Source organism: Bombyx mandarina, chromosome 28, assembly GCF_030267445.1.
Source record: "Bombyx mandarina strain Sakado chromosome 28, ASM3026744v2".
Lineage (NCBI taxonomy): Eukaryota > Metazoa > Arthropoda > Insecta > Lepidoptera > Bombycidae > Bombyx > Bombyx mandarina.
Window position 1 is genome coordinate 5,948,287 of NC_143233.1, and position 23,715 is coordinate 5,972,001.

The 23,715-nt window shown below is 41.6% G+C and overlaps 1 protein-coding gene across 1 annotated transcript; it reads right to left on the reverse strand.

Annotated features, from left to right (window-relative positions):
* Positions 1 to 3,101: 3,101 nt before the first annotated feature.
* Positions 3,102 to 4,187, reverse strand: LOC149499711 (uncharacterized). Its single transcript, XM_089739062.1, has one exon. It carries the CDS (start codon positions 4,148 to 4,150, stop codon positions 3,440 to 3,442), a length of 711 nt encoding a protein of 236 aa, XP_089595188.1. The 5' UTR covers positions 4,151 to 4,187; the 3' UTR covers positions 3,102 to 3,439.
* Between the last annotated feature and the right edge of the window lie 19,528 nt (positions 4,188 to 23,715).

The following is a 23,715-nucleotide window of genomic DNA, read 5'->3' on the forward strand; positions in this document are numbered from 1 at the left end:
TCTTTAATGCCTTCCTGAATACCTCAAGTGAGGGACTTGCACGGATTGAGTGTGGAACTGAGTTCCACAGACGCACAGAGTGCACAGTGAACGAACCGCCGTAGCGGCTGGAGGAGTTAGGGGGAAAATTAAGGAGAAGGGATCTACTTGTACGACAGGGTACACCTCGGGGCATCTGGTACTCGAAGCGCTCACGGAGGTACTGGGGAACAGCTGGGTTATTGAGGATGTTGAACAGCATACATAAAATATGTACATCACGGCGAAGTCGGATAGGTAACCAATTAAGTTGTGATCTATACTGCGAGACATGATCATATTTGCGTAAACCAAAAATAAAGCGTATGCATAAATTTTGTAACCTTTCCAGTTTGTCCCATAGCCCCTCCGCGGCGTCCAGGAAACAGACATCTGCATAGTCAAGGAGAGGAAGCATAAGGGATTGGGCCAGGGTGACTTTAGCTTCAAAGGGCAAGAAACGCTGAAGACGCTTGAGAGACTGAAACGTGCAATGCACTTTCCTGCTAACTAAATTTATCTGACTGGACCAAGAGAGATGACAATCAAGAACGATACCTAGGTTTTTTGCTGTTTTAGAATAAGCGATTGGAATTCCATCTAGCGTCACAGGGGGCAAATTAATGTGGTCAATCGTGTTGTACCTATAGGAACTGCCAATTACTATGACCTGTGATTTTGATGGATTCACAAGAAGTCCAAAAGATTTAGCCCAAGCACTAATTCTACCAAGATCTCCATTGATTTCAGCAATAGCTAAAGCAACGTCATCAGCTTTAAACTGTCTATAAATCTGCAAATCGTCAGCGTAGAGATGGTAGTGAGAAGTCAGCACCTGAGTAATTTCATTAATGAAAATAGAGAAAAGAAGAGGAGATAGTACGCCACCTTGAGGTACACCCGCAGTTAAATCACACCATTTTGAAGTAGCATCATCAGAACGGACACACTGCGAGCGTCCCCGGAGATAAGATTCAAACCAGGTTAGAGCAAGTGGAGATACATTAAGAGATCCAAGGATACTTAGAAGGATGTCAAAGTCTACTGAGTTAAAAGCACTGCTGAAGTCCAATAAGGTCAACACGGTTAGCTGCCCCACATCAATCGCGTGGCGAATGTCGTCAGTGACCTTGAGCAATGCAGTGACCGTGCTGTGGCCTTGGCGGAAACCAGACTGAAAAGAGTTGAGGAGATTGTTTTTATTAAGGTAGACAGTGAGCTGTCTTTGGACTAAACCCTCCAAGACTTTAGAGAGAATGGGAAGTATTGAGATTGGACGAAACTGAGAAAAAGAGGAAGGATTAGGGACCTTAGGAAGTGGGAGAACATGAGCCTTTCTCCAGCTACTTGGAAATGAGCCTTTTGAGAGAGAGAAGTTAAGAATATATGTAATGATAGGGACAAGCTCATCCACAAGCAGAAGGATCATCTGAAGGTGAATCCCATCCTCACCCACAGCCCTAGTGGAAATAGAAAGGATGGATCTCTTAACGTCACACTCTGTAACCGGAGTGAAAGTAAAAGGAGTGCACATGGGTAAAGGCCTTTTGGAAAGTTGTAATAGTGTAGATGACTTTGTACTGTCATTAAGAATAATGGGAGCTTGAGAGAAATGCTTATTTAAAACGTCGAGGTTAATAGTAAAGGAAGTTTCGTTTAACTGTTTGCCAATGCCTAGTGAATTAAGGAATTTCCAGATTTGGCATGTGTTCAGACCCTCTAGGGAGCTATGAATATGGCGTCTTTTAGCATCTCTACACATCCGATTGCAACGATTACGAAGTTTCTTGTAAGTTGTAAGATTGTCTTCCGTTGGGAGCTTTCTGTATCTGCGTTTAGCCTTTTCTCTCCTGGCCATCATCTGCCTAATTGAGTCGGATAACCAAGGTGAGGGTAACTGTTTAACTCTGACACGTCTGATGGGAGCATGATTATCATAAAGAAGCGAGATATTTTTATTGAAAGAAAAAACCATGTCATCGATCGTGTCAGAGCCGAAAACAGTCGACCAGTCAACATTCCTCGCGTCAGCCCGCAATCGCTCCACGCCTATACCCTTGAAGCTACGAAGGAAAAGGTATTTGGGTTTTGGTTTAGGAGGACGAATCTTGTAGGAGAGATAAATTAAATCATGATAAGAAAAAGGAGCCGATAGTTGTCCGTGTGTAGCAACCATGTTGGATTCAGAAACAATAATTAAATCCAGAAGGGAGTGGTCTTGATATTGAGGTGCACAGTGTGTAGCTGCAAGAGGGAGGATATTTAAGTTGAGAGAAGTAACTACCGCACGAAGTTTCTCAGCACGGCTGTCAGATTTCAGAAGGCAGGTGTTAAAATCACCAAGAATTATTGTATGATCATAAAGGGGGGAAAGAGATTCAAGTTTAGATTCGAAAGAGGAGAAATAGTCAACATGAGAAGAGGGGCTATAAAGAACGCCTAGAAGAAGCTTAGTATGGTGAAAGGAGATTTCAATAAATAGGTTTTAGGCGGACTGCGTATATTCACCTGGGGACGCATCAATAACTTTAGAAGGAATATCAGAACGAAGATAAATCGCTACGCCACCTCCTCCTTTCCCTGTTCTGTCGTTGCGTAGTAAGCGATACCCAGGTAGAGAGTACTGAGTAGAGGGAAGAGCAGGTTTAAGAAAGGATTCAGAGATGAGTACTGCATGGACGACACTGGAATCGAAAGAGGACAAGAGATCGGGATAGTGGGCTGGGACACTCTGTGCGTTTATGTGAACGATGTTGAGGAACTTAGGAAACGGCGAAAATTTTGCTTGAATCAAGTCTCGCAAATGAGTTGAGTCATCATCCTCACTAAATGCACTACCATAGCTTATGTCAGACGAGCTTGAGGAAGAGCATGAGAAGAAGGCATCATTAATATCTAAATTTGACATACTAAGATAATATAATATAAATATATACAAAACAATAATAAAGTAAAATAATAGAAAACACTAAAAAAATAAATAAAGCTAACGTAAAACTAAAATCTAAAGATTTACAACTGTAACTTACTTCACAAACGCTCCTTTCGAGATTGGCAAAGCACTTTAATCTAAGTCAGAAAATGTACATACTAAAAACAAAACGCAAATCCTATTGTCATTGTCACAAATATATTAAGTAAATGTATAATTTATATTGACAATATAAAACTTAAGAGTTGGCTGTATGGCATAGTTCCATTGCTTTTCTCTTCGAGAAAAACCCTACTGCTGCTACTACTAAGTGCATAATCTATGATTATCACTTATCTATCTGTCAGTTCTATTACAATAAAATTTTTATATGTTGGTAATTTTGAAAGTTGATCGAAATAATGTTCAAAAACACATTACAACTACCTCGAATAGATAACTAAGTTTTTAGTGTTACATCTATGAATAGATGTTCAAGATACCGCCATACTACTTTCGACGAGTCGTCCTCTTGCCGATTTCTCGCTCTGCCGCTGATTTTGGTGCCGTCTTGGGTTCGTCATGAGATTTCCCAGATGACTGAGGAGCTCCTTGCGCTTTTTGAGCCGAGGGAAACTTGGTTTTCAGATGCTGAAGTTCAAACATCTGTTCAATCTTACTGCGTTTATTATCCGGGAGAAGGACGATTATTTTCCCATCTGTTGTCCAGCAGCGCTTAACGCCGAAATGAGAGCGGGCCTCCAAAAAGACATCATGACGTGATTTGGTCAGAAATTCTGAAATGATGACCCTAGACCCCTTCAGGAGTGTCTTGTTCTTCCACACTTCATTGCATCGCCTCAAACTCTGGAACCTGACTAATATAGGCCTAGGCTTATTGGTGTTGGAGCCTAATCGATAGCAAGCAGTTAAGTCCTCTTCTGTGCAACCAGCCACTTTCATTTGGTTGGTTAATATACCCACAATTGCTGTTGCTGGGTCTGTGGCATCTGACTCCGGGATTCCATGAAACAGAAGGACCTTACGACGCGACGCCATCTCATGCCTGTCCAACCCCAAGAGAACAAGCTCCATCTGTGACCTCAGCATGTTGAGTGTTTGTAGTGTGAGATTCCGGAATGCTATGAAATCTTGTGACAACTTGCCTAGGTCCGCGTGTGGTGACTGGTGACTGCTCAGCATTGCTTCAAACTCAGTCATCCTCTGCACAACGCTTGATTCCACCTCTTGTAACTTAGTGTACAGATCCATGATGCGGCGCTATTGATGATGTGGCAGTAGTGATGATGTGAAGTGATATTAATGTGTTAGTAGCTTAAAAATCTAACACATTATTATATGACTATTCATTACTATTTTTTTGTCGTTTCCAAGTGCCGGCTGTAATTTTTTTTTGCTTTTTGGAATTTGAAAGTTTTGCTTGGTGCATATTTCCGTATGAAGAACATAATATGTTAAAATTTTATTTCAATTTATTTTTTTATGTAAAATGTCAATACTTGTGTGTTACAAGAATCGAGTGGTAGAGTCGCAGATTCAATTTCATACCCTCTCTACGTTTGAATGGTTGGTCAATGTTGCCTGGTTGTCAATTGACATATTCAGTATGAAACAAAACTAGATCGATTTTCTCGTCAAAAGCGTTACTGCGTTTTAATATCGAATCCAATAAAAGATTGAAGTCGCGGAAACTAGCGCAGCGTTTGACTGAAATAAAAATACACGTTGACATTCAACAATGGATGTTACAAGAAACAAATCAGAAGTTTAAGCCTTTTATTTATTCACTGGCGACCCGCCCTCGCTTCGCTTCGGAAACATTAAATTTTATTATTGAATAGTTGATTACCGCGATGTCAGGCGCGGTTAATGTCGTATCGCGGGCGACGCCGCGGGGCGAAGCTAGTTTAAAAAAAAGTAGCCTAAGTTACTCCTTATATCATCAGCTACCTGTCAGTGAAAGTCCCGTCAAAATCGGTCCAGCCGTTCCAGAGATTAGCCGGAACAAACAGACAGACAGACGAAAATTGTAAAAAATGTTATTTTGGTGTACGTACCGTATATAATATATTCATATGCATGTAGTAAAAAGAGGTTATTTCAATATTACAAACAGACACTCCAATTTCATTTATAAGTATAGATTTATTTATTGGGAATAAATGGTAGGTGCAATGAAATTTTGGTGTTGAGCTTATTTTCACATATTTTGCATAAATTGCTAAATAATTAAAACTGCGCAAACAGTCGGTATTCCGAGGCTCTTAATACATACGCATTAGTAGAGAGTCGATCTATCGACGATTCGCCCTTAAACTTTAACGGTTTAACCTCGTTTAGTCCTTGAGTCACCTGTGACCACAAAACTGTAAGCGTCATAAAAAAATACCAATCATAGTAAAAAAGGCGACATTAAATCGTAAAAGTGCTTTTAATTACCTTTAAAATGAATTTGCCTCGATCACTAATGTACAGAATATCCCGGGTATAGATGGTGGTTTGATACCTAAGCGTTGGCGCCAACCTCTTGTACGTCTCTGCAGCAAATCCAAACTCCGGTGTGAATGGTATTTGCATAAAAATATTTTAGTGATAACGACACTTTACCTTTTTTAATGGGTGGACGAGCTCACAGCCCACCTGATGTTAAGTGGTTACTGGAGCCCATAGACATCTACAACGTAAATGCGCCACCCACCTTGAGATATAAGTTCTAAGGTTTCGAGTATAGTTACAACGGCTGCCCCACCCTTCAAACCGAAACGCAGTACTGCTTCACGGCAGAAATAGGCAGGGTGGTGGTACCCACCCGCGCGAACTCACAAGAGGTCCTACCACCAGTAATTACGCAAATTATAATTTTGCGGGTTTCATTTTTATTACACGATGTTATTCCTTCACCGTGGAAATCAATCGTGAACATTTGTTGAGTACGTATTTCATTAGAAAAATTGGTACCCGCCTGAGATTCGAACACCGGTGCATCGCTCAACACGAATGCACCGGACGTCTTATCCGTTAGGCCACGACGACTTCAAAGCTGCATGCTTTAAGGCTTAAAATGCAAGGTACGCCTATGATCTTTACTACCTTCTTGATGTTCATTCACACCTTCAATTTATTCATCCATTATACAAATCAGTACGATGCTGCTGCGAATTTTCGTTACAACAAAAGAATTTTCCGACGTATAGCCAGTTGGTTGGGGGAAATTAATTTGGGAGAAGTAGGGGCAAACTATGACCTCACCTTTGCCGAAATATTTTCCCGAAAGGTCAATGAACGTCAAAAGTTTCACCTCAACTAGAAAAATGATCAAATGCAGAATATTACGAACAAAATCTATGAAAATTAAAGATAAATCTCTACAAATATTCAATTATATATAGTAGACCTTTGATGTTTTCGGGTACAGAGACCTTGTGTCCTCCAAATAGAATACAAAAGGATCAAAATCTAGATTAAAACAACCAATTATTTGAGTTTCAATTTTATGGGACGTTTGATTTGTAATAAAGTTTATTAAAATTTTGGCTACTGCTAGGCTATTTTATGTGTCTACTGACTAAAGCATTGATTTGGAATATTATTTCTTGAAATTGACGATGCTAGATATAATGCTTAGTATGCAATGGTCCTATCAAATAACCCGACGAATTGAACGATCCAATATCTTATTATCTTAATATTTATTCTATCATCATCATCATCATCATCAACAGCCCATAGTCGTCCACTGCTGGACATAGGCCTCTCCCAATCTACACCACTGAGCCCGGTCTGCGGCTCTCCTCAGCCACTTCTTGCCGGCCACCGTGCGGAGGTCATCGCACCATCTAGCCAGGGGGCGTCCCACGTTACGTCTTCCGCTGCGCGGTCTTCACTCCGGAACCGGGGTTGACGGGGGTGGGATGTACGGGAATGAAACACCATCTATTCATTCCAAGTCAACCTTACCTGCCCGCGGTCATCCTGCTGATTAACGAACGAGGCTCTGGCGACCGGATGATAGCGGTATAGCGCAGTCTATGCTTGGCACAACTAAAAAACCTGATCACTGACAGGCAGCAGTGTTAGTGGTACAAAAAAGAGCGGTGTCTCTGCGATCTCCAACACGCCTGCCCAGCGTGGAGATTATGGGCATTTCCTCCATGATTTATTCTATAAAGATTTCAAATATTCTCTAATCTCAATATTCTGGAACGTATCCGTGCGGGCCCTCTCGGACGAGGCTGTCTCACGGGGTGGGGTGGCGCTGGCGGTGTCTCGTGATATCGCCAACGCATTTAACACCCTGCCCTGGTCCGTGATAGGGGGGGCACTGGAGAGGCATGGAGTGCCCTTCTACCTCCGCCGGCTGGTTGGCTCCTATTTGGAGGCCAGGTTGGTCGAATGTACCGGGTACGGTGGGACCCTTCACCGTTTTCCGGTCGTGCGTGGTGTTCCGCAGGAGTCGGTTCTCGGACCCCTCTTGTGGAACATTGGGTACGACTGGGTGCTGAGGGGTGCCCTCCTCCCGGGCCTCCGCGTTATTTGTTACGCGGACGACACGTTGGTCGTGGCCCGGGGGATGATTATAGAGAGTCTGCCCGTCTCGCCACAGCTGGAGTGGCCCTCGTCGTCGGGAGGATAAAGAGACTGGGCCTCGACGTGGCGCTCAGTAAATCCGAGGCCTTGTGGTTTCACGGGCCGCGGAGAGCGCCACCTGTCGACGCCCACATCGTGGTTGGAGGCGTCCGGATAGGGGTCGGGGTGCAGATGAGGTACCTCGGCCTCGTGTTGGACAGCCGGTGGGCTTTTCGTGCTCACTTTGCGGAGCTGGTCCCCCGATTAATGAGGACAGCCGGTAATTTGAGCCGACTGCTCCTGAATATCGGGGGGCTGGATCAGGTTGTGCGCCGCCTCTATGCGGGGGTGGTGCGATCGATTGCCCTGTACGGTGCGCCTGTATGGGCTGAGCCACGCAATCGGGCCACTATGGCTCGGTTCCTGCGCCGGCCGCAGCGCACCGTTGCTATCAGGGTCATCCGCGGATATCGCAACATCACCTTCGAGGCGGCGTGTGTGTTGGCGGGGACGCCGCCATGGGAGCTGGAGGCGGAGTCGCTCGCTGCCGATTATTTATTTATTTATTTATTTATTACACTTCATGTAAAATTTACATTGGCGGACTTAATGCCTAAGGCATTCTCTACCAGTCAACCAAAGGTAGTACAGAGTAAATAGTGGTAGGTGCAATGAAATTTATATTAGGTAACGAATACATACAAAAAAAGTATATCTACATAATATATACAAAATCACATATACATATACATACATACATACATACATATATACACACATACATACATATAATAGTTTATACAGTATTAAAAGGAATATATTAATAAATTTCCTTAACAAATAACTTCATCAAGTTCATGACGATTCCGCTAACTTTTCCAACAGCATTCGCCGAACCCTTAACTTGAACGTGCAGCGGTTAGTAATAGTCCGGATCTCGAGAGGAAGCGCATTCCATAGCAGAACAGATTGCACGACGAAAGAGTTACGAACATAACTAGAACTATGTGTGGGACAACGAATTAATAGGCTATTGAGAGAACGTAGGGCCCGCTCATGGCTGGAGTGAAGATATTGAAAATAGGAAGTTAGATAGGAAGGAGGTTCGGGAGACATAAGTAAGGAATGAAGAGTCGTCAGTGCACGTAAATTACGACGCTGACGAATCGGTAGAAGTTTGAGCTGAGCACGATAGGAAGATATATGATCATATTTACGAAGATTAAAAATAAATCGAATGCGGTTATTAAGAAGACGATCAAGTTTATTAAGAAGGTCTGCATTCAGGTCAAAATAACACACATCACCATAATCAATTATAGGGAAGATCAAGGCTTGTACTAGCATAGTCTTGGTCGCTGATGGTAAGAAATTCTTGAGGCGATACAGAGCACGAAGAATTCCAGAGGTTCTTTGTCCAACGTAAGATACTTGAGCTTTCCAGTCGAGTGTGGAGTCTATGTAAAGGCCTAGGTTCTTAACCACGGAACTTAGGGGAATTGCTGTACTTATAGAATATAGGTGGGAGTGACATAGTAGTTAAGCGTTGGATCATACGAGGACTGCCCACAATAATGGCTTGGCATTTCGTTGGATTCACAGTTAAGCCAAACTTAGTTGACCAACTGCATATGTAGTCCAGATCCTTATTTAGCTGGTTTATTGCCTGAGAAATAGACTCCACAGTCGTCTGTCTATAAAGCTGCAAGTCATCAGCATACAGATGATACGCACACTGAAGATTATGTGTTAAGAAATTTATAAAAATAGAAAATAATAATGGAGACAAAATACCGCCCTGGGGCACGCCAGAGTTGACACTACACCAACTTGAAGAGGTGTCATCAATACGAGTACACTGCTGGCGTCCCCGAAGATATGATGAAAACCATTCCAGTGCTGTAGGAGAGATCATAATATAGGACAAAATAGATAGGAGGATATCGTGATTGACGGCATTGAACGCATTTGAAAAATCAATTAGTACCAGTACTGTGACTTTAGTGTCTTGCATACCTGTCCTAATGTCGCCAACCACTTCAAGGAGAGCGGAAACAGTGGAGTGACCTGGTCGGAAGCCAGACTGGTAAGGGCTCAATAGGTTGTTCCGGAAAATAAACTGCGACAATTGTTTGTGTACGCAGGCCTCGATCACCTTGGATAGAAAGGGAAGAATAGATATGGGCCTGAAGTGATTTGGAAGGGAAGGGTTAGGAATTTTAGGTAAAGGAAGAACATAAGCCTTACGCCACAGTGAAGGAAAAGAGCCTGATGATAGGGAAAAATTTGTGATGTGCCATATAGCTGGCAGAAGATGATCCAGGATTGTGACGATCATACGGCGACTTATATTGTCACAACCCACTGCGTTCGATTTTATGGACAGGATAATATTTTTGATCTCATCCACAGCAACCGAAGAAAATTCAAAGGAGTCAACATTAAGTCGAGACAAACCATTCAGGTAGTTCAAGGTGCGACATTTCGTTTGATTAGTTAGTGGTGTAGCAGAGGAGAAATGAAAGTTGATGTCATTCAAACTTATCGTCGCCTGAAAATCAGAGTGACGCTGCCAATACCCAGAGTTCCAAGGAATTTCCAAATATCGGCAGGCGAAGCGGAATTTATGTTTTCTAGAATGTGGCGTCGTTTAGCGTTACGTATCATCTGATTGCACCGGTTCCTCGACACTTTAAATTTAGTCCAGTTATCATTACACCGATTCCTCCTAAATTTTCGAAAAGCCCGATCCCGGCGCCTCATAGCCATCCGAATACCTTCAGTCATCCAAGGAGCTGGTGGGCGTTTCAGTTTAATTTTTCTGATAGGCGCATGAGTGTTGTAAAGCCCAAGGACAACCTCACTGAATATGTGAACCTTTTCATCTACCGAGGGTGAAGATATTAGTTTGTCCCAGTCCACTTTAGAAGCGTCTTTCCATAGATTTTCCTTATTCATACGACCAAAACTACGCATGGACAAAACCCTGGGCTGTGGTTTAGGAGGTTTAATCGTATAGGATAAAAAGATGAGGTCGTGATGGGAAAAACCAGGAGCAGGATATTGACCGTGAGTGGGTACAGAGGTAGGAGTGGAGGTCAGCATTAGGTCTAGCCAAGTATCATCGCCATTAATGTTGTGGTGAGTAGCCTGTAGAGGCAAGACATGAAGACCAGTAGACCTAATGATTTCCTGAAGTTTACGGGAACGAGAGGATAAAGGAGCTATGAAGTTGGTGTTGAAATCACCCATGATAATGTGATGTGAATAATCTGACCCTAAAGATTCCAGAATCGGCTCGAGACTGGAGAAGTAGTCGACGTTGGGGGGACAGTATACGACACCGAGAACAATTTTTGCTCCCTTCATAGAAATTTCAAGAAAGATATATTCCACAGGTATAGAAGAATCAGCAGACGAGCAAGCTATTGTTTTATAAGAAATGTTACTGCGGAGATATATAGCAACGCCGCCCCCTCGGGCATCGATACGATCATTCCGTATTAAAGTAAAGCCATCGAGAGGGTAGATAGCAGAAGGTAAATGAGGCTTAAGCCAACTCTCAGAAATCAAGACAGCATGAACATTAGTGTTAGTGAAAGTAATGAATAAGTCATTGTAGTGACTTGGTATACTTTGAGCATTAATGTGACATACATTTAAAAGGCAGTCAGATGATTTATCAAACGTCTGCCGTATACAGTCTCCAAGGGAATCGGGAAGTGAACAATAACTATCGTTATCAGATGACAGCATAGAATCATTAGCAGAAAGAAACGAATCATCAATACATTCCATTGTATACAAATTAAATATAACAGAATAATATAACTATAACTATACTATTATAATAAAAATAAATAAATAAATATATAAAATAAACTAAAATAAATATAACTATACTACCATAAAATAAAAATAAGGATTAAGTTTAAAAGTAATGCACGCGCAATGTCTCTGCACCACCCGCCAGCTGATATACACAGGATGATGAAACAAAACAAAACAAAAAAAAAAAAAAATTACAATACCTTATAAAACAGAAACAGAAAATAAAGAATATTAATAACGAAGAACATAATAAAGGCCATAATTTACAATAAAAAAAACAATTAATTAGAATAATGAAGAACAAATCTCCACAACAATATTCTGATTAAAACTTCAAAAAAGTAAACTAAAAGGCAAATTTTATCTGTGAACGCAGTCTATTAAAACAGTCTGTCAAGTGTCAAATTTACAGAATTAATTATTTTAACAAGACTACCCACAAACACATTAACATTTGCCAATGACAATATTATACTCCGTGATGCCACTAATCTACCCACGAAACATATCAACATCAACAATACGTGAATAAAAGTAAAAGTGAAAAATAATAAATCCAATGATAAACATTTAAATCATCAAATCATAAATTGTGAAATGAAAATAATGATATACATACGTTGTGAAGTCATAAGACTAAATATATTAGTGAAAGTCGATTAATCTTAAGTAATTAAAGTGAAAAAAAAAAACAAAAACACAAACACAGGCCACTAGGTCTTCCGCAATTTCGAGTTCACAGTGATAGCCGGTGCCGCCTTACAGACGCTGCCCTTAGCTGATGTTGGCTTACCATCCACAATAGGATATTTAACTGCGAGGTCGCTAAACTCATCCATAGTGGTCAATCTGTGACGATTTCCATCCGCAGCCTTGATAATAATGACCCCGTCTTGCGTCCAACATTGACGCACACCAAAATACTGATGGCTCTTGCCGAACACCGCCTGTCGAGATTTTGTAAGGAATTCCTTGATGATTATCGGTGGCGCAGCGAGCTTCGTACTCGGGGCGTGGCGCGTCTCCCTGAAAGTGAGTTGCAGACGCGGAAGGCCCATTCTCGGCGGTCCGTGCTCGAGTCGTGGTCGAGGCGGTTGGCTAACCCCACGTGGGGTCTACGGACCGTCGAGGCGGTTTACCCGGTCTTTGATGACTGGGTGAATCGTGGCGAAGGACGTCTCACCTTTCGTCTGGTGCAGGTGCTGACCGGGCACGGATGCTTCGGGAAGTACCTGCAGCGGATAGGAGCTGAGCCGACGACGAGGTGCCACCACTGTGGACACGACCTGGACACGGCGGAGCATACGCTCGCAGTCTGCCCCGCTTGGGAGGTGCAGCGCCGTGTCCTGGTCGCAAAGATAGGACCGGACTTTTCGCTGCCAGGTGTCGTGGCATCGATGCTTGGCAGCGACGAGTCTTGGAAGGCTATGCTCGACTTCTGCGAGTGCACCATCTCGCAGAAGGAGGCGGCGGGGCGAGTGAGGCAAAGCTCTCCTCACTACGCAGAAATCCGCCGCCGCCGAGCAGGGGGTCGGGATCGGGGTCCCGTCCGTAACCCGGCCCCCTAAGAGCGTCGGGCTCCACCCGCTTTGTGCGGAGAGGAGCCTAGGCGTGGGGTGGCGTGGTAGGCCGCGTTCCCCCGACCGCTCTGGGGGAAGGTGTAGCGCGGCGCTATCAATCGGGCTCTTGGCCCGTCGACCGAGGGAACCGGCGGTCGTGTTGCTGGCGGCCGCCGGTCCGGCGTCTGGGGGACGGCGGGATGGATGTAATATGCTCTGCGTAAACCCTGTCCCGCCGTCTCAATAGCTCCGACTGGGTTCCCGCCCGGTCCGGGGTAGGGCGCCGGCTGTGGGCGGCAGGAGTTTTTGGTGAGGTTCGACTCCCACATACCCCACCTGCCGTGCGGGTGGGAATCCGGCGATTTTCTCCTGTGAAAAAAAAAAAAAATCTCTATATTATTTTTTTAGTTATTCTATAGCTGGTTGCACAGTTCAGTCAGGTTTAAGCCCCGTGAGCTCACCTACTAGTTCGGTGAATCTAGAATAACCCCTCGAGGTTACTAGAATAGGAAAAAAAAAAAGCAATTCTGGGAAAGAGTGACGGACTTATTTTTCCGGTACCCTATGCTTATAGGGTTACCACTTTCCCATTTTTTATGGCAAGTCCACGATGAATTACAGGGTGCATATTCGAAGTAAAATAGACACAGTGGTTTTGCAAGTCATCAAACCGAAATTGTTCGTTTTTGAAATGGGAATTTTAAGTCGTCGTGGCTTAAAGGAGTCGAATGTAAGAAGTCCGGTGCATTCGTGTTGAAGCGATGCACCGGTGTTCGCGATTGACTTAAACGATGAAGCAATAACATCGTGTTATAAAAATCAAACCTGCAAAATTATAATTTGCGTAATTACTGGTGGTAGGACATTTTGAGTCCGCACGGGTAGGTACCACCACCCTACTTATTTCTGCCGTGAAGCAGTAATGTGTTTCGGTTTGAAGGGTGGGGCAGCCGTTGTAACTATACTGAGACCTTAGAACTTGGGTGGCGCACTCAAGATGGGTGGCGGCGCACTTACGTTGTAGATGGGTATGGGCTCCAGTAACTACTTAACACCAGGTGGGCTGTGAGCTCGTCTACCTATGGAAGATATAAATAAAAAAAATAAAAAAAACTCAGAGACTAAGCAAAAGAATAAACGGTGCAGTTCACAATTTTGTTGTCTATGTTTCAATCATATTATAATATCATACCATAATCGTACTGTAAAGGTTGTCTACAGGAAACTCGTGTGAGCTTTCATTAAAGCACCTCCTATGATCGTTAGTAAATTTAGAAATTTTACTTTAATTATTTTTAACTAATTACGTCACCATCGAAGTCATTCGTGGCCACTTCTATATACCCATAGAAATATCAGTTCTCGGCTTTAAGATTTAAGATCTATAGTCGCATCATACGGTACAAGCAGGTCGAGTGTCTTCCACACTAGACCACGGCCGCCTCTAATACCAATACGTGTTCTTACTACGCATCTAACTCTTAGACTGGTGCTGGAATTCTTCGGACATATTGCTCGTAAAGAGGGTCACAATCTAGAACAGCTGATGGTGACAGGAAAGGTAGATGGCAAACGTCCCAGAGCACGCAGTCCCGTGAAATACGATCTTCTCTAAACATCGACTTCCACAATGCCCTTTATGAAGCTAAGGATCGCAGCAGATGGAGGGAAATCGTATGGGAGAAACTGATGCAGCGGGGGAGTCACGACCCTCAGTAATGAGGAAAACGACGCGAGGAGGAGGAGGAACTCTTAGACATAAAAACGTACAGATATATTTTCACATAGCAGGCGCAAACAGAAAATGAAGTATCGTATTTCTTGCACACAATTCTCTTCATAATATCGCACGATTTACACGATAGCTTATATATAGCACGGGCGGCTCAGTTTATGAAAAAATAAAGCGGAATGTACTGTTCCGTCGACTTTTTATATTAAGCTAATGGTTGCGCTGACACAATGCACGCAAGAAAATGGGCGAACAGGAATGTTTGTTATATGTTTCATTATTAACGACATCTAATGTACTACACTTCAAGTACATTTTTAATGAAATAATGATGTTCCGTATTATCCCTTGAAACGTTGTATGCCTTGTAGGTCGCTGGAGCCCTACTTGACACATTAAAGTAATTATATCGATTTCTCTCTTTGATATTCTCACTAAGACGCCGGAATATCTAGGAGACTCTGGGAAAGACGAATCCGAAGATATAAAGATATACATTAAAAGATGTGTGGTGTCGTGGGACACCGGATAGTAACGAAGTTCCTTATTTTAAAAATATTAATTTTAAGTTCTATTCGAGGTATAAAGAAAATACAACTGAAGGATTCCCCACGGTCATTTGGTAACGTGCGAACTTATTGTGGTGCCTTCGATATCGTCGCTCCGCTAACACCGACTCACTACCCGCTAAATATCGCGCATCGCCCGGATATACTCGACATAGCGTTATTAAAAAACGTAACTCTGAGCTTACACTCGATCGAAGTAGTTTCAGAGTTAGATTCAGACCACCGTCCCGTCGTTATGAAGCTCGGTCGCGCTCCCGACTCCGTTCCCATCACGAGGACTGTGGTGGATTGGCACACGCTGGGCATCAGCCTGGCTGAATCTGATCCACCATCCCTCCCGTTTAACCCGGACTCTACCCCGTCTCCTCAGGATACCGCTGAAGCCATAGACATCTTAACGTCACACATCATCTCAACATTAGATAGATCATCGAAACAAGTTGTAGCGGAGGACTTCCTTCACCGCTTCAAATTGTCCGATGATATTAGGGAACTCCTTAGAGCTAAGAACGCCTCGATACGCGCCTACGACAGGTATCCTACCGCGGAAAATCGTATTCGAATGCGTGCCCTACAACGCGACGTAAAGTCTCGCATCGCCGAAGTCCGAGATGCCAGATGGTCTGATTTCTTAGAAGGACTCGCGCCCTCCCAAAGGTCTTACTACCGCTTAGCTCGTACTCTCAAATCGGATACGGTAGTAACTATGCCCCCCCTCGTAGGCCCCTCAGGCCGACTCGCGGCGTTTGATGATGGCGAAAAAGCAGAGTTGCTGGCCGATACATTGCAAACCCAGTGCACGCCCAGCACTCAATCCGTGGACCCTGTTCATGTAGAATTAGTAGACAGTGAGGTAGAACGCAGAGTCTCCTTGCCACCCTCGGATGCGTTACCACCCGTCACCCCGATGGAAGTTAAAGACTTGATCAAAGACCTACGTCCTTGCAAGGCTCCCGGTTCCGACGGTATATCCAACCGCGTTATTAAACTTCTACCCGTCCAACTCATCGTGATGTTGGCATCTATTTTTAATGCCGCTATGGCGAACTGTATGAGCGTCTGCTCTACAAACGCCTCAGAGACTTCGTCTCATCCAAGGGCATTCTCATCGATGAACAATTCGGATTCCGTACAAATCACTCATGCGTTCAACAGGTGCACCGCCTCACGGAGCACATTCTTGTGGGGCTTAATCGACCAAAACCGTTATACACGGGAGCTCTCTTCTTCGACGTCGCAAAAGCGTTCGACAAAGTCTGGCACAACGGTTTGATTTTCAAACTATTCAATGGGTGTGCCGGATAGTCTCGTGCTCATCATACGGGACTTCTTGTCGAACTGCTCTTTTCGATATCGAGTCGAGGGAACCCGCTCCTCCCCACGACCTCTCACAGCTGGAGTCCCGCAAGGCTCTGTCCTTTCACCCCTCCTATTTAGCTTATTCGTTAACGATATTCCCCGGTCGCCGCCGACCCATTTAGCTTTATTCGCCGACGACACGACTGTTTACTATTTCAGTAGAAACAAGTCCCTAATCGCGAAGAAGCTTCAGAGCGCAGCCCTAGCCCTAGGACAGTGGTTCCGAAAATGGCGCATAGACATCAACCCAGCGAAAAGTACTGCGGTGCTATTTCAGAGGGGAAGCTCCACACGGATTTCCTCCCGTATTAGGAGGAGGAATCTCACACCCCCGATTACTCTCTTTAGTCAATCCATACCCTGGGCCAGGAAGGTCAAGTACCTGGGCGTTACCCTGGATGCATCGATGACATTCCGCCCGCATATAAAATCAGTCCGTGACCGTGCCGCGTTTATTCTCGGTAGACTCTACCCCATGATCTGTAAGCGGAGTAAAATGTCCCTTCGGAACAAGGTGACACTTTACAAAACTTGCATAAGGCCCGTCATGACTTACGCGAGTGTGGTGTTCGCTCACGCGGCCCGCACACACATAGACACCCTTCAATCTCTACAATCCCGCTTTTGCAGGTTAGCCGTCGGAGCTCCGTGGTTCGTGAGGAACGTTGACCTACACGACGACCTGGGCCTCGAATCTATACAGAAATACATGAAGTCAGCGTCGGAACGGTACTTCGATAAGGCTATGCGTCATGATAATCGCCTTATCGTAGCCGCCGCTGACTACTCCCCGAATCCTGATCATGCAGGAGCCAGTCACCGTCGACGCCCTAGACACGTCCTTACGGATCCATCAGATCCAATAACCTTTGCACTAGACGCCTTCAGCTCTAGGAGCAGCCTTAGGGACCTCGGTAACCGTACTCGTCGAACTCGACAAAGAGTTCGCCGTGCAACCTAACCCATGAATCAGCTCGCTGAGTTTCTCGCCGGATCTTCTCAGCGGGTCGCGATTCCGATCCGGTAGTAGATTCATTCGCAAAGCAGCTACTCTTGAGTTGTTAGGTCTCCTTCGGAGGCGCTCGGGCAGCTGTTAGCAAATCCCACCCCTCCTGGCTGAGCCTTTGCTCGCCCACCTGTCCTGGTGAAACTGAAAAGGCCTCCGGGCCACCAGTAATCCTTCAATAATAAAAAAAAAAAAAAAACTTATTTTGGTAAACTTCATTCACGGTTGTTTGCATAAGAGTTAGTGTATTGCGCAAACGAACGCTCCGAGATCGTGGTCAATGAATTAATAAAAAAATATGTTACTTTTTGTACGTTATTACAAAGTTAAGTCGTACACTGTGTGCATTACTAATTTGTACGTTATTACAAATTTAAGTCGTACACTGTGTCCGTTACTAATAAAAATCTTACATTACGGACGTTTTTCCCGGTTAGGGACCCTTCCGCATCGTCCCATAAGGAACTTCGTTCCAAAACAAAAGAAGGCAAAAGCTTAATAAAATAACGTAGGGCACAGGTAACTTACGTGGCGTTCAATGTGTTAAGCTATAAGACAAGTCTTCAAACGAGGCTTAACTTAGGTAAAGTTTTTTTGGGTGGATCTGGCTTTCGGTATTACTGGGAACTATCCACGGAAGTAGCTATTTTTAATACGCTTTTATTAGCTTCAGACATATGTATGTTAGTATGTATGTTTTGAAACCTAATCTTTGAACATGATTTTGACCCCCTTCAAAATGTCGGATTAATTTAGTATACTTATTAAGGACCGATGACAAATTTTTTAAATTTTTTTTTATTGCTTAGTTGGGTGGACGAGCTCACAGGCCACCTGGTGTTAAGTGGTTACCGGAGCCCATAGATATCTACAACGTAAATGCGCCACCCACTTTGATATATAAGTTCAAAGGTCTCAAGTATAGTTACAACGGCTGCCCCACCCTTCAAACCGAAACGCATTAGTGCTTCACGGCAGAAATAGGCAGGATGGTGGTACCTACCCGCGCGGACTCACAAGAGGGCCTACCACCAGTGTATAATTCAATATAAAAAAAAAATTGAAAAAAAAATTTGAAAATATATAAATTTAACTAAAAAATGACAAATAAGTAATAGTTTGAAAAAACTAACAAACTACGCTTTTATAGAAAATCTCACTAAAAAATAGAAAATAAATTTTAATAAATTTGAATTAAAAAGTAGTGTAAGATTAAATGATTTTATTGTAAAAAAGCATAGTTACCTTCTATAAAATAATAATATACTTATATATATATATAATATAATAATATACTTCTATAAAAGCGTATTCTGTTATTTTTTTTAAACTATTATTTATCTTTAGAGCGAATCGGGCTTTGACAACTATTTGTTCGGAGAGTCAAAGGTTTTTAATTAGTACGATCATTCATAGGCAAAGTTCAAAGTAGACAAAATAAAATAGGCGTAATATCGAATTCACTTGTATTGCATGACATAAAAACAGTTATAGTAGTAAATTCTACTAAAGGCTTAACACTATTTCCGGCTTAAAAAGTACATATCTGCGCAAAAATACCCTTACATGAAACACATTTAGAAATTTCAATAAATTTTGAGACCTACACTAACATTACAACACAATTTAAAACACTCGGATTTTTCTTTCGTATTACATGTGTATAACATTAATATATTATTGTATGTGAGAGCACACTCAATTTCTGAGCTATTCACGAATTATAAATACAAAATTAAATAGATATCTTGAAACGTTTCGTTCTTAATCATTACTGAATCAAAGTAATGGTTACCTACCGTTAATAATAGTTCTTTTTGAAAGATCACTATCACGTGTCATGATGGATACATAATATTTTATTGTATTTTAACCATAAGTTTTTATTTTTTTGTTGCTTAGATGGATGGACGAGCTCACAGCCCACCTGGTGTTAAGTGGTTGCTGGAGCCCGTAGACATCTACAACGTAAACGCACCACCCACCTTGAGATATAAGTTCTAAGGTCTCAATATAGTTACAACGGCTGCCCCACCCTTCAAACCGAAACGCATTACTGCGTCACGGCAGAAATAGGCAGGGTGGTGGTACCTACCCGCGAGGACTCACAAGAGGACCTACCACCAGTATTTTATTATATTTTTATAATAATATTATAAATTTGAATGTTATCATATTCCGCTACACGTGTTTCGAGACTCAATTGTGAATTTTATTCTTTTCTCTTATTTGCCTTTAGTCGTATTCATTTCCAAATGAGAACAAAATATTTCAAAATAACCGTATTAATAAATCATAAATACTTAGCTAGAGATTCTGAGCGTTTACAGGGTAAAAAGTAACTATTTGATATAGAATCATCGTTTTTCCTTCCTTTGAACCCAGAAATGTCTCGTGAATTAAGCAAACAACCAGATTTACGATGGCACAAGTCAACAGCTTGATGTGGGCTTCTAATAAGGTCATTGATTTTCTTGGTAAACAATATAGGGTTATATTTTCTTCGGTTTTTTGAAGTGAAAACTTCTTTAGAATCGTTGTGATTTCAAACCGGATGCAACGGAAAAAACGACAGGTAAGAGACACAAATACAAAAATGTGTAGGATGAAGCCAGCAAAGAATGAGACAGAAATATACATACTATTTAATACAGCGCCATCTGTGAGATTTTTTAATACTAACGTGTGTATGAAAGCTCTTGTAGTGAATTTTAATTTAGGATTATACGTGAAATTAAAATATCAATTCACAGAGGGCGCTACCTTACAATTATTTACTAATGACAAAATTTTACATATACTTAAGACGTTTAGGATAATTGTATTTTAATTTTGGAAGGTTTCACTTCTACCACGTGTGAATTGCACACATTTTGTTTTTTTTATACTTAATACTTTTTCTGTTAAATATTGGGGTTTTACTGTCCCGAAATTTCCGATCACATATGCTGAGGAAGGAGTAATATAATAATAATTATGATTAGTAAGTAATAGCCTAAAGCTAGAATTCTCTCTTCAATGTTGGATATCGAAACATAAATAGATGAGAAATACGTCCAGACTTCGAACCCAACTATGCTTTACATACATAATTATTGATTTCAACCAGGTTTCCGGATCAACATAATTAATAACTTCTAATTAATTTTTTAATTTTCATTTTTAAAATTGTATACTTATTCTATTTTTTTTCTTTATTAGAAATTGATTTGTAATAGGTTTGTAATAATCAAATATTGGTGTGAGGAGCTATTTTTGTTTTTGGTTCGCATAATTTTTATTTTATTATTATAAATTAAATTATTTTGGGTACTTTGTATAAGAATATTATGATTGTCATAATTGTATTTTCATTGCCGCGTGCGCGCCTATAATAATATTTATTAATTTACTCAGAATTCTAGAAGAATATAATCGTTATCTTGATTCCATTGCGAACGTAGGTACCGATGATATTTTTTTGTTTTAAGCTATTGCATAGCTTCTATCGCGGGTCTTGAACGCGGCGACTGAATCAAGAAATTCCGTAACAAAAATAACCTGACACCCTCACTACGCATACTATGTAGCTCGCGTTCAACACATTCATGTGTTGCGCTGGTGTAGTGTTTGTGAATAAGCGCGCGGCGTGACGTCCCACTGCATGAGCATCATGAAAAGTCTGCCCGTCTCTCTCTCTCACGCGGTCTAGCTTATGAGTGTGAAGGGCACAGTTAATGTTTTGCTTTTGTTAATGTTTATAAATATAGCGTGGTCTTATTTTTATTATTATTGTTTTAATATTAAATTTTTTTTATTGCCCTTCTAGGCAGACGAGCATACGGCCCACCTGATGGTGAGTGGTTACCGTCGCCCATGGACTTCAGCAATGCCAGGGGCAAAGCCAAGCCGCTGCCTACCGAGCCAAGCCGCTGCCTACGGCGGCATATTATTATTGTCTAATTGTAATTGCATATGTTGATAAAAATGCTTTACAATAGCTTTACCGCGGCAGTCCTCGAGTGCCATACGTTTTTTATTGCTTAGATGGGTGGACGAGCTCACAGCCCACCCGGTGTTAAGTGGTTACTGGAGTCCATAGACATCTACAACGTAAATGGCGCCACCAACCTTGAGATATGAGCTCTAAGGTCTAAGAAGAAGTGCACAATGCTAATATTATTTTTAAATAATGCCTAAAACATACATTAAATCAATAAAGAAAACATTACACATACACTACATACCATGTATTTGACGCACACACGCATGCATACTATTTATTGTCAAACTTTTGTTCTTGACGTCTGTTGTCAAATTGAGAATAGATTAAATATTGTTTGTCTTTGTTAATATTTTTTATAGTGTAGCCTTGGCGAAATTTGTGATTGTAGAAGTATAAAATACAATCATAATAGTGTACAAACTTACAATTCCAATTAATTATAGTCGAATGTCGACTACTGCGGGACCTCTAGTATAGATAACAGTATATACTTTTGTAAAACCGTTCGATACGGCGTTTTATGTAATTTTTACCTTTTCAATTACAGCGACAACGACCGCTGTCTTTCTCGGTTCGATCGTTTTTGTTTCGTCAATTAACGATTTTATGTTTTACGTCGAAACCAATAAAATTTAACGGACATAATTGGTATCAGAGATCTTTATTTAGTACAAATAAAGCTCGATGCTTATATTTTTTTTGGGGAGCGATCACGATTTTGTTTTTGTTTTTTGTTCTTGATTTTTTTTTTATTGCTTCGATGGGTGAACGAGCTCACACAGCCCACCTGGTGTTAAGTGGTTACTGGAGCCCATAGACATCTACCACGTAAATGCGCCACCCACCTTGAGATATAAGTTCTAAGGTCTCAAGTATAGTTACAACGGCTGCCCCACCCTTCAAACCGAAACGCATTACTGCTTCACGGCAGAAATAGGCAGGGTGGTGGTACCCACCCGCGCGGACTCACAAGAGCTCCTACCACCAGTAATTTGATGTTAGTTAATGTTTGCAAATTTTTCTATACCAACTTACGATGTGATTTAGTTAGGTAATTTTTATTTATCTAAATGAGAACACGAGCTCACCTAATATAAAGTTGTTACTGGAAAGCGTGCATACCGAAAAGTGAATGTAACTAATCAATTAACTTTACTTGCTTTTGTTTTTAATGCTGTGTTATAATAACGTAACGAGGTCATGATTCCTTGATCATTTAGTAGTCACGAGAACTCACTGAATTCAACGTGAAAGAGAAACACAAAATTTTAGACACGGAGTGGCCATCTCCATTGTATTTTTAAGGAATGCCAGTTTTCAATCCGAAACTCATCTTGACAAGGCAAGTAGGATTTTAAGAACCACGCCCCCATAAAAATGTTCTATCATGAGCAAATTTCAGAATGCCGATGTGATATCCACTTAAAGGGTGCCGCTAATTCTTCTGGAAATCCCTTTATCGGATTACGAAATCGAAAGGAAAAAGTTTGACAATGATACTTCATGTTCACACCGTACACACTCACACAAGCAGAGCTAACAAAAATTAAAACACCGAAAATGGAATAAAGTTGTAACCTCATTAGCGAATTCGCATTTTGCTCCGCGATTCCGGTGGCACATAACACAGATGCTGTAACAACAAAAGTCTGTTATTTAATCATTTGATCTCCAGTCGCAAAGTAGGGTCAGCAGGAAAGCGTATAAAAAATTCAGGACCGTTTATATTATTTTTAATTTGTAAATTTTGACGAAACCTTAAATGTTGTATGTGAAGTCGTTAAAATTCACTGCGTGAATAATTTTGAGGCTTAGCATTAGAAAAGGTACTCATAGTAATTTAGTCAAAGGTAAATTAGTTAAATGCTGTTATGTGAATCGTTTTCTGAGAACACAGAAGGAAAGAAAGAAGAAGAAGAAGAAGTAGAAGAAAAGAACATACAGATTAAAAGTATATTAAAGCGTATAAAAAGAATATTTCAACAAACGGCTTGCGCATTAAGTATTTTGATACCGCCATGAAAAAAAATAAGCTTTTCAATGCTCAAGCAGGCAAATATTATATATCTAATATAAAATTTTCATTTATCTCTAAATTTATTAACTATTCAGAAACTACGATATCTTCTTTAATAGGACTATAATATTATATTTAATG

Coding starts and splice junctions, on each gene's coding strand:
- LOC149499711 (XM_089739062.1), bottom strand. CDS start 4,150: ATGACTGAGTTTGAAGCAATGCTGAGCAGTCACCAGTCACCACACGCG.